Source organism: Protobothrops mucrosquamatus, unplaced genomic scaffold (genome assembly GCF_001527695.2).
Source record: "Protobothrops mucrosquamatus isolate PMUCROS unplaced genomic scaffold, P.Mucros_1.0 scaffold1179, whole genome shotgun sequence".
In the NCBI taxonomy this organism is placed as follows: Eukaryota; Metazoa; Chordata; class Lepidosauria; order Squamata; family Viperidae; genus Protobothrops; species Protobothrops mucrosquamatus.
Window position 1 is genome coordinate 266,293 of NW_015387392.1, and position 13,030 is coordinate 279,322.

General features: G+C 44.1%; 1 protein-coding gene across 1 annotated transcript; it reads right to left on the reverse strand.

The window, feature by feature from the left end:
* Window positions 1-2,604: 2,604 nt before the first annotated feature.
* On the reverse strand, window positions 2,605-12,624 carry CYTH3 (cytohesin 3). The gene is made up of 7 exons (XM_029285007.1): window positions 12,549-12,624; window positions 11,743-11,891; window positions 10,776-10,887; window positions 4,693-4,769; window positions 4,536-4,607; window positions 3,300-3,454; window positions 2,605-2,677 (listed from the first exon to the last, which is right to left on the reverse strand). Exons 1-7 carry the CDS (start codon window positions 12,607-12,609, stop codon window positions 2,605-2,607), a joined length of 699 nt encoding a protein of 232 aa, XP_029140840.1. The 5' UTR covers window positions 12,610-12,624.
* Window positions 12,625-13,030: the final 406 nt, after the last annotated feature.

Sequence of the window (13,030 nt, forward strand, 5' to 3'; positions counted from 1 at the left end):
CCACCCACCCCATAATCTTCAAATGAGCTTCCCAACCCAAACTCCCTGCTATGTTTCGCACCTATCAGGCCAGCTGAAGCTAAAGTGCTATTCAATTCTCCAAAAAAAAACCTTGAAGACTCAAAAACCCCGCAAACCTCTAAAGTTCCCGGGGACGCAAGGCAACCGAGGCAGAACACGTAACTGTCTGGACAAGCACTAGATGGCAGCAGAGACCCAGTCAGCGGCAATGGTCATTCCACGTTTTGTAGGCCACAAAGAGGACACCAGGAGAAATGCATTTCGCTTAACTTCTTGATGATGGGGTGAAGATGTAACCAGGAATAATAATGTCTTTAAATCGGTGTTTCTATCTAAACACTGGGCAACATTTCAGAAGCGTGGATTTCAACTCCCAGAATCCCCCAGCTAGCACCTAACCAATTCTCAAGAATTCTCCATGCAGGTTGAAGCATTCTGGGAATTGAAGTCCACCCCTAAGTTGCCCAGGTTGAGAAACATGGATTTAAAGTAATGCTTTGTCCCCGTTCCCACCCAAAAAAAAATATCTGGGACAATCAATAAAAGCACTCCATCTCAATCCTTCCAGCAATCTTTGGAGATCTGCTTTATTCCCTACACAAAATCTGCAAAAGGTGGGGCTGGCCTCATAGGGTCTAGAAGCTTACCTCAAAAGTAATAAAAATAAAAAGCAGAGATTCTTAGACAAGTTCTTAGAATATGACAGGGATTTGGGGAAGCACCAGAAAAGATGGTTCATCCTGGGCGTGCAATGTGTGCGTACACTTAACGCAATCCATTCTCGACACACACACCCCAATTGCACAGATGCATTTTACTGATCCATCTCTGCAGCTGTATCTGACATTATTAGCTGATATCCAAGGGTATACAGTCTCTGCAATTGGTATGAGAAAAACAAGTTTTAACAGAATAACAAGAGTTGGAAGGGACCTTGGAGGTCTTCTAGTCCAACCCCCTGCTCAGGCAGAAAAGCCCTATACCATTTCAGATAAATGGTTGTCCAATCTCTTCTTAAAAACCTCCAACGTTGGCGTACCCACAACTTCTGGAGGCAAGTTGTTCCATTGATCAATTGTTCTAAATGTCAGGAAATTTCTCCTTAGTTCCAGGTTGCTTCACTCCTTGATTAGTTTCCATCCGTTGCTGCTTGTCCTGCCTTCAGGGGCTTTGGAAAATAGCTTGACTCCCTCTTCTTTGGGGCAGCCCCTGAGATATTGGAGGACTGCTATTATGTCTCTCCTAATTCTTATTTTCACTAGACTAGACATACCCAATTCCTGCAGCCGTTCTTCATATGTTTTAGTCTCCAATCCCCTAAACATCTTTGTTGCTCTTTTCTGCACCTTTTCTAGAATTCTTTGGAACTCACCCTCGTTGCAAAACACAAAGAAAGATGAAAGAGGAGATTTTGGTATCGTCATAAGGATAGTACCTTGAGGAGTCAAAAACGTTCAGAGGCCTTTCCTAGTCTAAACTAAAATTAAATTACTAAATTAAGCTAAACCTAAGCCTTTTCTAATTTCGTTACTGGCCTTGTGACCATTGAAAAGTTTTGCCCCAGATTGGATCCCTACTCTGGATGCCATCAGGTGGGCGACCGCCAACACAATTATTTTGACCTTTTACTGTTGTTATCAGCCACGGATGGCACTCCTGAGAAAATATTGTTAAATACAAACATTTATAAACCATCCATATGCCCAGCAATACGACTGTTGTCTCGTTCACTAGAAAGTTTACATGTTTTTCGTTATGGCCAACAGAGGATTTCCAATCAGTTGGATTTTAAAAAATGGCAAAACTCCTCAGTTTTATGTCTTTCAAACAGAGGGCTAGCTAGAGAGACCTAACTATTTGAGATCGAAGCCCTCAGAACTCCAGATAGTCTGATCAAAACAGATCGACCATTTTTCACTTGTTGGCTTTATGCTCCTCAGAGGTGGATTCAGAACATCTACGCTTTCTTCAGCACCACAACGCACGTTCTCCCTCTCTATACAGACAAGTGCAAAAGGGGTACAACTTCCACAGTGTGATGCCCAGGGTGTCATTTTCTCCCTCTCCTGCCAGCAAATAGCTATCTCTTTTTTTTTAAAGCAGGGACCGCAGATCCCGTCAATCCCGTTTTCTGGAAGCGGAACGAGAACTTCTTGGAAAAGACAATATGGAGGATCGCACTAAAACAAACAAACAAACTGGAGAAATACCAGTTGGGGGGAAGAAAAGCAACTTCCTGGAGAGCTTTTTCAAGCAGGACCATCCTGTGGAGGAGAGGGAGATGTGATCACACACCGGGTGTCACATCGGTGTTATGCACAACAGTCTGGACGTAAGCTAGGGACAAGACTCTTAAACGACACAGAGGAAGCAATCTCCCTCTATCAGGAAAGACATCACATCAACAAGTCACAATCCCCAACAACGTCTGTCCCCCACCCCAGAAGTAAAGAGGAACGGGAGACGTCCAGCTCAGTTGTGGTTCCACCACACTCCCAAAGGGACAGCAGAGACACAAGCTTGCTGGGATGAGACAAATTTCCTTTGCCCTGGGCATGGGATGGGGAAAGTCCTTCCTTGGAGTTACTTCTTATTAGCAATCCGCCTTTTCCGAGTTGCCAGCATGTCGTAAAAAGGGTCCTTGCTGATGCTTGCCCTAAAACAAAAGAAAATAATAATAATAATCAGGCTAGGTTTGCACACTGCCCTGACGCCTAACATCAGTGGTTTTCAACCTCGGCAGTTTTAAAATGTCCGGACTGGGGAATTCTGGGAGTTGAAGTCCACCAGAGTTGAAAAAAACTGCCTGGACCACGACAAACGACGGACAAGCCTTTTCTTCCTGTAGGCACCTTGGGCAATTGTTTCCCACCTGGTTTCTCAACACTAGGTAGCTTTGGCTAAAAATACACTCCCTTCCCGATGTCTCGGCTGGAAAGGTAAGTCGAGGGTTACCTGCAGATAGTCCTCAAGTTACAACAGTTCATTTAGCGACCGAAGTTACAATGGCACTGAAAAATGTGACTTTTTCACACTGAACGACCACTGAAGCATTCCCCTTGGTCATGTCATCAGAATCCGGACACTTGGTAACCAGTTCATATTTATGATGGTTGCCGTGTCCCGGATTCAACTGTGGTCGTACGTTGAGGACTACCTTGTATGGTGAGCAAGTCCACAGGATACGCAAAGCCCAAATTAAGCAAGCCATCTTTACAGCTGGGCTCTCCCTACAGCTGGCCTTGCGCTACTCATCTTTCCATGAATAAAGTCCTCACTTGATGGATTTAATCCATTCTTCTTTTTCTTCAGGCGTGGGAGCAGATATCCTGTAGACCACGTGGTTGCCTTCAACCACCCGGCCGTCCGCTTCTGTCTTGCAGGCTTTGATCACCTGTCCTTTGTAGCTGGGGTTGTACAGCTCAAAGCAATTCTAGGGAGCAAAAAACAGACCAACATTGACAGTTTAATTTCTGTTTGGCACAGAGTTGCTCTGCTGCAGAAGCCAACATTCAACCAGAGCTTCCTTCGACCGTTGTTGATATATTTTACCTTCATATATGTCATTCTGTTTTATGTAAGTCAGTATCATTTCTCCAACCTACGTTTCCCTTGCAATAATAGCTGGTTTACAATTCAAATCAACTGTCCCTAAGATAGCAAACAAGACTAAATAATGACCTGATCATCAATAATAGACAAAAACTGGGAAGACACAGAAATCAATATAATGGTTACTCTTGCATAAGAAGTGATTATAATGTTTTCAGATCCGAAGTTCTTAATTTTTCTTTTAAAGTTAAAGAGCAGGGTTGGGAATAGCTCAAGGGAGTCGAGATGGTGCCTCAACCATACAACTGAAGCTCTACTAGTCTATAAATGAATAAATAGATAGATAGATAGATAGATAGATAGATAGATAGATAGATAGATAGATAGATAGATAGATAGATAGATAGATAGATAGATAGATAGATAGATAGATAGATAGATAGATAGATAATACAGATAGATGATAGACAGATAGATAATAGATAGATGAGAGATGAGAGAGAGATAATACAGACAGATAGATGATAGACATTCAGATAGATAATAGACAGATAGATAGATGATAGACAGATATGAAGAGAGAGAGAGAGAGAGAGAGAGAGAGAGAGAGAGAGAGAGAGAGAGAGGTGATTGAGGTTCCTTGCTTGAAAAAAGATCAAGGCCTCATCCACGTGGTCGTGACCACCATCTTGACTGGTCCGAATACCATCCCTTCAAATAGGTCCCACCCAATTGTGTATCAGCCATTTTCCATTTTATTTTAGCAGATGTTCACCATGCTAGGCAGCTGAGATGCATCTCCAGGACAAGAGTTTACCACTAAGTTGAAGGTTCAGAAACCAGCAGGTACGTCCGTTAAGAGCTGCTCGTTAAGGATGAGGGACTGATTTAAAGGGAATCAGGAAAGATCGCTGGGAGAAAAAGATATTTTGAAGAAGACAGGGGAAGGAGGGAGAACTTACTGGTTTTCTTGGATCCTCAACTTCTTTGATGCTGAGGTTTTCCAGTGGGATGATTCCTCTGGGTTCTTTGTCCTAGGAAAAAAAGACTAACCAATCAACGAGCTGAAATAGCTTGGATGTAGAAGGAGTGACGTTATTGTTGACACACCATACTCACTGTTGTGTATTCGAAATAATAGAGGCAGTTATCAGTCAGTATAAACCACCTTCTTTTCCACGTTTTCACGCGTCCGCCTGAAAAACACAAGACACAAGATTCTCAGTTAGACTTAGGCTTTTGCCCTAAGCTATCATGAATGGGACAAAATAACCTGGTTACCTTGTTACTTCATTAAATGATTAGCCGTGTCAAAAATCAGACAGTGGAGGGGAAAATGGATATAGAAGTAGGGTTAAAATGAACAAAGAGTTACTGAAGCTCCCTTTAACCAGAAAGGGGAATTGGATTGATTTGCTCAGCTAAGCCAGGGTTTATTTGACTATGAATTGACACTCAAGCCACAATCAGCTGAGTTCAGACACAATACTAATCCATGGTTTGCCTACCCATCATTAACCGAGCTGCCTCTGGCTGGGTTCCCACATCACACACTAAGCAAAATTCAAGTGACCTGCCTTCTAAATTAACACGATGGGAAAGTTCAATCAATGTTATGAAATACAAATTGGCTCTTTCTATGAATGGAATGTTGAAATCTGAATGGAAATTCATTGAGACTTTGGACCAAACAGTAATGGTGGAGTCCTTGAGTTGGTAGTTTGCTTTTGTAAACATTCATTACCCAGCTAGGTAGCATCATCAGTGTTGGAAGGAAGTGAGTGGAGAGGAGGAGGAGGAGGAGGAGGAGGAGGAGGAGGACTGTGGGGTCCTCGGTGCTCTCTGAGCTTGTTTGTTTGCTTGTAGACGTTTCATTACCCAACTACGTAACCTCATCTTTATTTATTTATTTATTTATTTTTCCAACTTCTATGCCGCCCTTCTCCCCACGGGACTCAGGGCGGCTCACAGCATGTTAAAAAACAACACAAAAAACATTTCCCCTATAAAACCAATTAAAACCAAATACCGGTATATTTATGGCTGTGTCATTATTAAAATCTTTAAAAATTATTCCCTATTTAAAATTCACCCTAGGTCAGTCCCGCTTGTTGAAAAAGCCATGTCTTGAGGGCGCGGCGGAAGGTTAGGAGATCCGGAATCGTCCGGATCTCGGGGGGTAGTTCGTTCCAGAGGGTGGGGGCACCCACAGAGAAGGCCCTCCCCCTGGGNGAGGAGGAGGAGGAGGAGGAGGAGGAGGAGGAGGAGGAAAAGGAGGACTGTGGGGTCCTCGGTGCTCTCTGATCTTGTTTGTTTGCTTGTAGATGTTTCATTACCCAACTACGTAACCTCATCAATGCACTAACTCTCAACCCAACCTATGTTGCAGATCTATTGTGGGGATAAAATGAAGGTGAGCATTTTATGGACACCGTCTTCCATTCCTGCTAGAATTGGAAGGACAAAGGGAAGAGAAAGGATGTTTTAGGAATAAGCCAACATGCCTACCAACGTTCAATTTCCTACCACCGACAGACCATGTTGCATAATCCTAGCAGGGGGAACAGCCTTTTCCTGGTTGGTGGGTGGCAGATGGGTGGGTGGTTGAGGGCACCAGGCAAGCAATTCCAGAAAGAAAACCCTCAAGATGATGATGAATCAGGGACAGAACATGTGCACTCTTAGGAGCCACCCAAAACTTGATTTAATTGCACCAACTGGATCCAACTCCTACTCAAAATCGGTGGCAAAGACAGCAAGCTTGAAGTAGGTCCAAAAGCTGGTGGCATTTGCCAACGAGAACGAAGGAACAACCAGGAAGGATAAACTCTCTTCATTTGGAACCCAGGTCTGTCTAGATCTTTTGAGAGCCAAAGTCTTCCTTCACAGACATTGCCAAAATCCACTTTGTTCTTTCTCAAATGTTTCCTTCTGCAAAAGCGTGCCGTGTTCTTCTACCTCAGTGGTTCTCAACCTGTGGGTCGGGACCCCATTTGGGGTCGATCGACCATTTCATGGGGGTCGCCAAGCAAGGCTGTCCGCCATTTTTTTGTCCGCCATTTTTTTCCCCTTTTTCCGGCGGGTGCCTTACCTCCCTTGGGCTGGGCCAGCTGGTGGTCGGCCTGCTCTGTCTCTGCCGCTTGCCAGCTACGCCTCGGCCGGCGCAGGGGGCGGAACCACGCATGCGGGCGCTCCCGGGCAGGAAAAGTCCTCGACTTACGACTAGTTGGGTAGTCCTCGACTTATGACCGGTTTAGTCCTCGACTTACGACCGGTTTAGTCCTCGACTTACGACCGGTTTAGTCCTCGACTTACAACTGGTTGGGGTCGCGGCATTAAAAAGGTTGAGAACCACTGTTCTACCTTTTTCTCGGTGTGCTTTAGAGTTCCTTTCTCTACGTTGCATTTTTGCACTAAAGGATGATTGAACGCCCCAAAGATGAAAATGCTGGGGTAAGCAAAGAAGGCATTAAAAAGGAGACAGTCTACCCCTCTCTTGGCCGGGACCAGGCACACGAGCGGCAAAATTGTTCCTTTTCAGCAGGAACATCAGAGAACGCATTCCAAAATGGGACGTTTTTATTTCCTGAGCCGAAGAGGAAGTAATTAAAACCAGACCTTGGCTGTTTACAAGAAAAGGTTTAGTCTCAGACAGCGGAGCTGCTGAGCTGGGGCCAACAGACACTGTAATTTGGAATTTTTAAAATCAGTCTTGTCCAGAGAAACCCCCTCTCTGGGATCTATTGCTTGCAAGGGATTTCATTGCCTCTTCCGCCCCTTCAATTGGCTCTCCATTAATCATTATGCAACTATCCGTCTCCAAATTTGCCCAAAATAAACGTGGGCGTTACCGATTTCTTTTTTTTTCTTTTTCCTGGTTGAAGAAGAAACAGAATTCTCAACACTATCCCAAAAACTATTTATTTTGGGGTAGAGAGGAGAATAGAAAAAAACGCAGCCAAAGCAGAAGAAAGGAAAACATCCTGGACACTTTGAAAGAAGTAAGATGTTTTTTCCGTGCTGCCCAAGTGACAGAGAGTCCTCGAATTACAATCGGTCATTTAGGGACAGTTAAAACGGCGCTGGAAAAAAATGATTTATGACTGGTCCTCGTACATACGACCGTCACAGCATCCCTAAAGTCACATGATCAAAATTACCGTGGTTGCAACATCCCGGGGTCATGGGATCACCATTGGTGATCTTCTCAGTTAGCTTCCAACAAGAAAAGTCAATGGGAAAAGTTCGTTTCCCTTAATGACCACATCATTCACTTAACAACTTAGCAACCATGGCAAAAAAAGGTTATTAAACCAGGCATGGCTAAGCCACTGCCTCGCTTAGCAATGGAAATCCTGGTCCCAATTGTCAAAATTCGAGGACTTCCTCTATATAAAAACCGTGCAACGTAAACTTTGCACGCTTTACCCCGTCGTAAAATATTCAGACAAATGGTGCAGGGTTTTGGAAGGGGGGGAAAAAATAAAAAAAATCTCTTTACCGGTATCGCCTTTCAAATCTATTCTCCGTGGATGCAACTAGCATCTTTTAGAGGAAGATTTGGATTCAAACATTTGCTAGGGCTTATGTAGGGAAAAAAGGGCAGGAATGGCTTTTTCTCAATCCTAACCCATGGGGAAATCGCTGGGGCAACACACACACACACACACACACACACACACACACACACCCTTTTGCAATCCGTGAGAAGGCAGATTTGCCAAAGAACGAAACAAACCTCAAGATTCCTGGCAAAGGTTTTTGGCAATCCGTTCACGTGGAGGAGGAGAAGGAAAACCATCTGCAATTCATTACATCGTTTCCCATCCTCCTTAGCTTTGAAAAAGGGCAGCAGACAGTTCCTGCCTCTGATATGGACCAGGATTAGACTCTGAAACGAGTCAACAGTAAGTTAGAAATTAACTGGGAATGAAAACAGCTGCTATCTGGGCAGATCGTCCCATGAAAGCTGAATTTGTAACCAAGAACGGCAGAGCTTGCATCTATATTATTAATTGTCTACTCTTTCGTCAGAGTCTGGATGACTTTGGAGAACCTCTAGTTTGGGTAGAAATGTCCATTTTTAGGATGCACGAACACCCAAGATTCCAGGTAGACTTGGGTAGGTTGGGCCCTCAGGATCCTTATTGAAAATAATGATTCCAATACCTTCTAATAATATATGGATAGTACAATGGTCATATGGTCTTGGAGAGAGGGAGTGAGTAAATTTGTAGCCCTATATCAGAGTTTTCCAACTTCAGACATTTTAAGAAAAGAAGGATGAGGGGGGACATGATAGCAGTGTTCCAGTATCTCAGGGACTGCCCCAAAGAAGAGGGAGTCAAGCTATTCTCCAAAGTGCCTGAAGGCAGGACAAGAAGCAACGGAAGGAAACTAACCAAGGAGAGAAGCAACCTAGAACTAAGGAGAAACTTCCTGACAGTTAGAACAATTAACCAGTGGAACAACCTGCCTCCAGAAGCGGTGAATGCTCCAACACTGGAAGTTTTTAAGAAGAGACTGGACAGCCATTTGTTTGAAATGGTATAGGGTCTCCTGCCTGAGCAGGGGGTTGGACTAGAAGACCTCCAAGGTCCCTTCCAACTATTATTATTATTATTATTATTATTATTATTATTATTATTATTATTATTATTATTATTATTATTGTTATTGTTATTGTTATTGTTATTGTTATTGTTATTGTTATTGTTATTGTTTTGTTGTTATTTGTTATTGTTATTTGTTATTGTTGTTTGTTGTTGTTATTAAATGAGAATCTCCTGCGTCAATTTCCATTGTTTGCATCCATTTCTGACATTGAAGTAAGGATATGTTTTATGCCAATGGCATGAATTGGAGCTGGAATTTAATCTGTTCCACGCGAAAAGTCTGTTGCAGCAAACTCCAAGAAATTAAGATTTTACTGAGAAATAAAGGGAAATTCAGATGGTGCTCTAATTCCAGAGAAATCAAACGCCACACTATCAAACTGCCCTAAATATCAAGGGGCTCAGAGACAGGGTGTTAAGAGGTTACCAAGGACTCAGCAACTTGCTAAGGCTTCTGATTCACACGCGCCCCGTTCTGCAGGCCCACGGCCGAGCGGTTTAGTGACAAGCAGAGAAATGTCAGCAAAAAGGGACGCTGAGGAGGGGTTAAAGGAAAGCAGGCGCAAGCAAGAGAAGGTGAAAAGAGAGCTACGTACCTCCTAGCGCAGAATAAGAAGGGACAGCCAGTCACAGAACAGAAAGGTGATAGATCTCAGCCCAAAAGGAAAACAAGAAGGCACGTTTAAACCACTTGTTTCCCCCCACAAAAATCACAGCCCCAAATCAAATCAACAGAAAGGCACAAATAACAAAGTGGGGAAAAACAGAAGACATTCAGGTATAAAAAGAAAAAAAGCGTGTGAATTTCCTGGTAGCTAACCAATATTAAAAAAAATACATTAAGAATATAGGTGGTCCTCAACTTACGACCGTTGGTTTGTAGTTACAACGGCACTAAAAAAAAGTGTCTTATGACCCTTTTTCACACTTAACGACCGTTACAGCATCCCCATGATCACGGGATCAAAATTCAAATGCTTGACAAATGACTCATATTTACGACGGTCGCAGCTTCCCGGGGTCACGTGATCAAAATTCGGACGCTTGGCAACCGACTCACGTTTACGACGGTCGCAGCGTCCCGGGGTCACGTTATTCAATTTTGGCGACCTCCTGACAAGCAAAGTCAATGGGGGGAAGCCAGATTCACTTAACAACCGTGTCACTACCTTAACAACTGCAGCGATTCACTTAACAAACGTGGCAAGGATGGTCGTCAAAGGGGGCAAAACTCGCTTAACAAATGTCTCACTTAAGAGCAGAAAATTTGGGCCTCAATTGTGGTCGTACGTCGAGGAGATTATTTAAATCCAACCGAGTTTTCGATGCTCGGGGGAAAAAAAAAAAAGAGAGGTGGCCTGCGTTTCTGAGGAGATTGGCAACCTCAGAAATCCGACTCCACAGCTCGGCCTAAAATGATCAAAAAAAGCGAGAGATCCGCCATGCAATAAATGCTTTCAGCACAAAAAGGATAATGCCGCCATTCAGTGGGATTTCCAGCCCAGCAGTGGAAGGAGAGAAAGGGGGAAAAGACAAACGAACCGTCAGCCGAGGGAAAAGGTGGAAAGGAAGAATCGATCTACTAACCTAATTTCAGGAGCCAGCCTTCTCGATCTGGATTAAAAAAGGTATGGGTTAAATCGTTCCCGTCGTCTTCTGGAATTTTGAAGGGCTCGTTTTTAATGCTTTCGTATAAATTCTAGAAGAAACCAGAGGGCAGAGGAGGTTAACGCCACCTGGACGAATACAAATTCTGTGTTTGGGGCAAAGGATCAGGACCGTACGTTAAGTTGCTGTTCAGAAGATTCATTGCTCAAGCCTGTACACAAGAATCTAGTCGACTAAAGTTCACATCTGAATTGGTGCCAGATAAGAGTCAATGGAATTCAAAAGAGGTTTGGAATGTTTGTGGGAACGTAACAACTCTAGGCTAATGACTCGCTTAACTCCACCCCTGGCTCTGCTTGCTCTTCTCCTACATTCTGTCCAGAAATCAAGAATCTATTTTTTCTCGGAGAACCAATCGGTAACTCCTTCTTTCCAGACCTTCCCCTCCTTTTCAAACCTGGAGTTAGGACCCGCAACTTGAAATGAAATCTAGTTTGGTCTACAATCTGGAAAAGGGCGTTGTCTTACCTGAACGCCTATTCTCAGCATGATGATGGAGAATTGACCCCCCCACCCTTAGGGTCTGTAGACCTGGGTTCAATATAATAACAGACAGCTTTTGCGTCGGACTAAGATCTGCGTATCGCCTAGTCTCAAAAACTGGGGAGCACATGGCGCAGCACGAACTTTTATAGACTTCAGACTTAGTCCTGATTGGAGCAGGAAGGTTAAGATAACCCATTGGTGAATTCTCCATCCAATCATGCTGGAGAATGTGTTTTCAACATGTCACCCAAATTTAGAGGTTGCATGACCTGGAGAGATACTGTGCTGAGAACGCTGTTGAATTGGTTTCTACAATCATCATCCCAAGAGTTGATTCACTGATTCCTTGGCCACCCTTCAAACCTCACCATCACATGTTCAAGTTTGCAAAGCCACTTACCCGTAGCAATTCTTCCGGGAGATCTCCTCCCTCATTAATACCTCGGTTCATAGATATAAACCTCTCTGCTGTTGGCTTGTCTCTCACGTTGTGGTTATGCAGACTGGTATTCAACATAATGATCGCAAAGGAGAGGACGTAGCAGGTATCTGGGGAACGGAAGATCAAAGCAGAACAGTTGCTTGCAAAACCAGTCTCTGGCAAATTAGGAATGAAGCAAACCAGAACATTTTCCTCTCTCTGACGACCCCCGGCAGAGAGAAAAGACATCCTGCTGGAGTTGTGTTGAACTTGGGACACAGCTCTCTCGGCACGTAGCTGAGAAGGAAATCTTATATAAGTTTGCATGAAATGACTACTGGTGGTCCTCACGACCACAGTTGAGCCCAAAATTTCATTGCTAAGCTAGACCGTTGTGAAGTGCGTTTTGCCCCATTTTACAGCTTTTCTTGCCGCAGTTGTTAGTGAATCTCCGCAGCTGTTCAGTTAGGAATGCGGTTGTTAAGCGAAGCTGACTCGGCTTGTCAGAAGGTCACAAAAAGGGGATCAAGTGACCCCCGGGACAGAGCTCATGTATCCCTGAACCAATTTGTGTATGTGGCCAATTCCCCTGCCTTCCACCCAACCTCGGTTGCTCTAAAGAGGTTTGCAAAACCTTCCAAAACAAACATTCAATAGTTGTTACCAGTGGCAACCACGACAAAAGCCATCCAAGCTCTGACAACACCGAACCCGTCGAGACTTGCGGAATGTGGAAATCCAACCGATAAGGACCAATACAGGTGGGAAAGGCCACACCCACTCACCTGTAGACTGGAAGACCCCAGGGTTGCAAAGGCAATAGCGCGAAGCAAAGGCCTCCATCATGCGGTCGATTTTTTGAGCTTCTCCCGGCAGCCTAAAACTCCACAGGAATTGCCTGCAAAGATATCCAGAAAGTCACATGTTGCACAAGATCAGTCAAGCCAATCTTCTCTGAAGCTGTGATTTTTCACGACAGCCATCATATGGCAGTGTGTTAAACGTTGCAGTCCACATACATTTAACATTCCCCCAATCCAGGAGAGATATGGCTTACAGAATCATGGAATAACAGCATTGGGAGGGACCGTGGAGATCTTCTCGCCCAACCCCCTGCGTAAGCCAGAGACCTCATACAATTCTGGACAAACGGTTGTCCAATTTCTTCTTGAAAACCTCCAAGATTGGAGCACCCACAACTTCTGGAGGCAAGCCGTTCCACCGGCTAATTGCATGTTTCCAAATCTTTTAGGGGCCATGCTAAGCC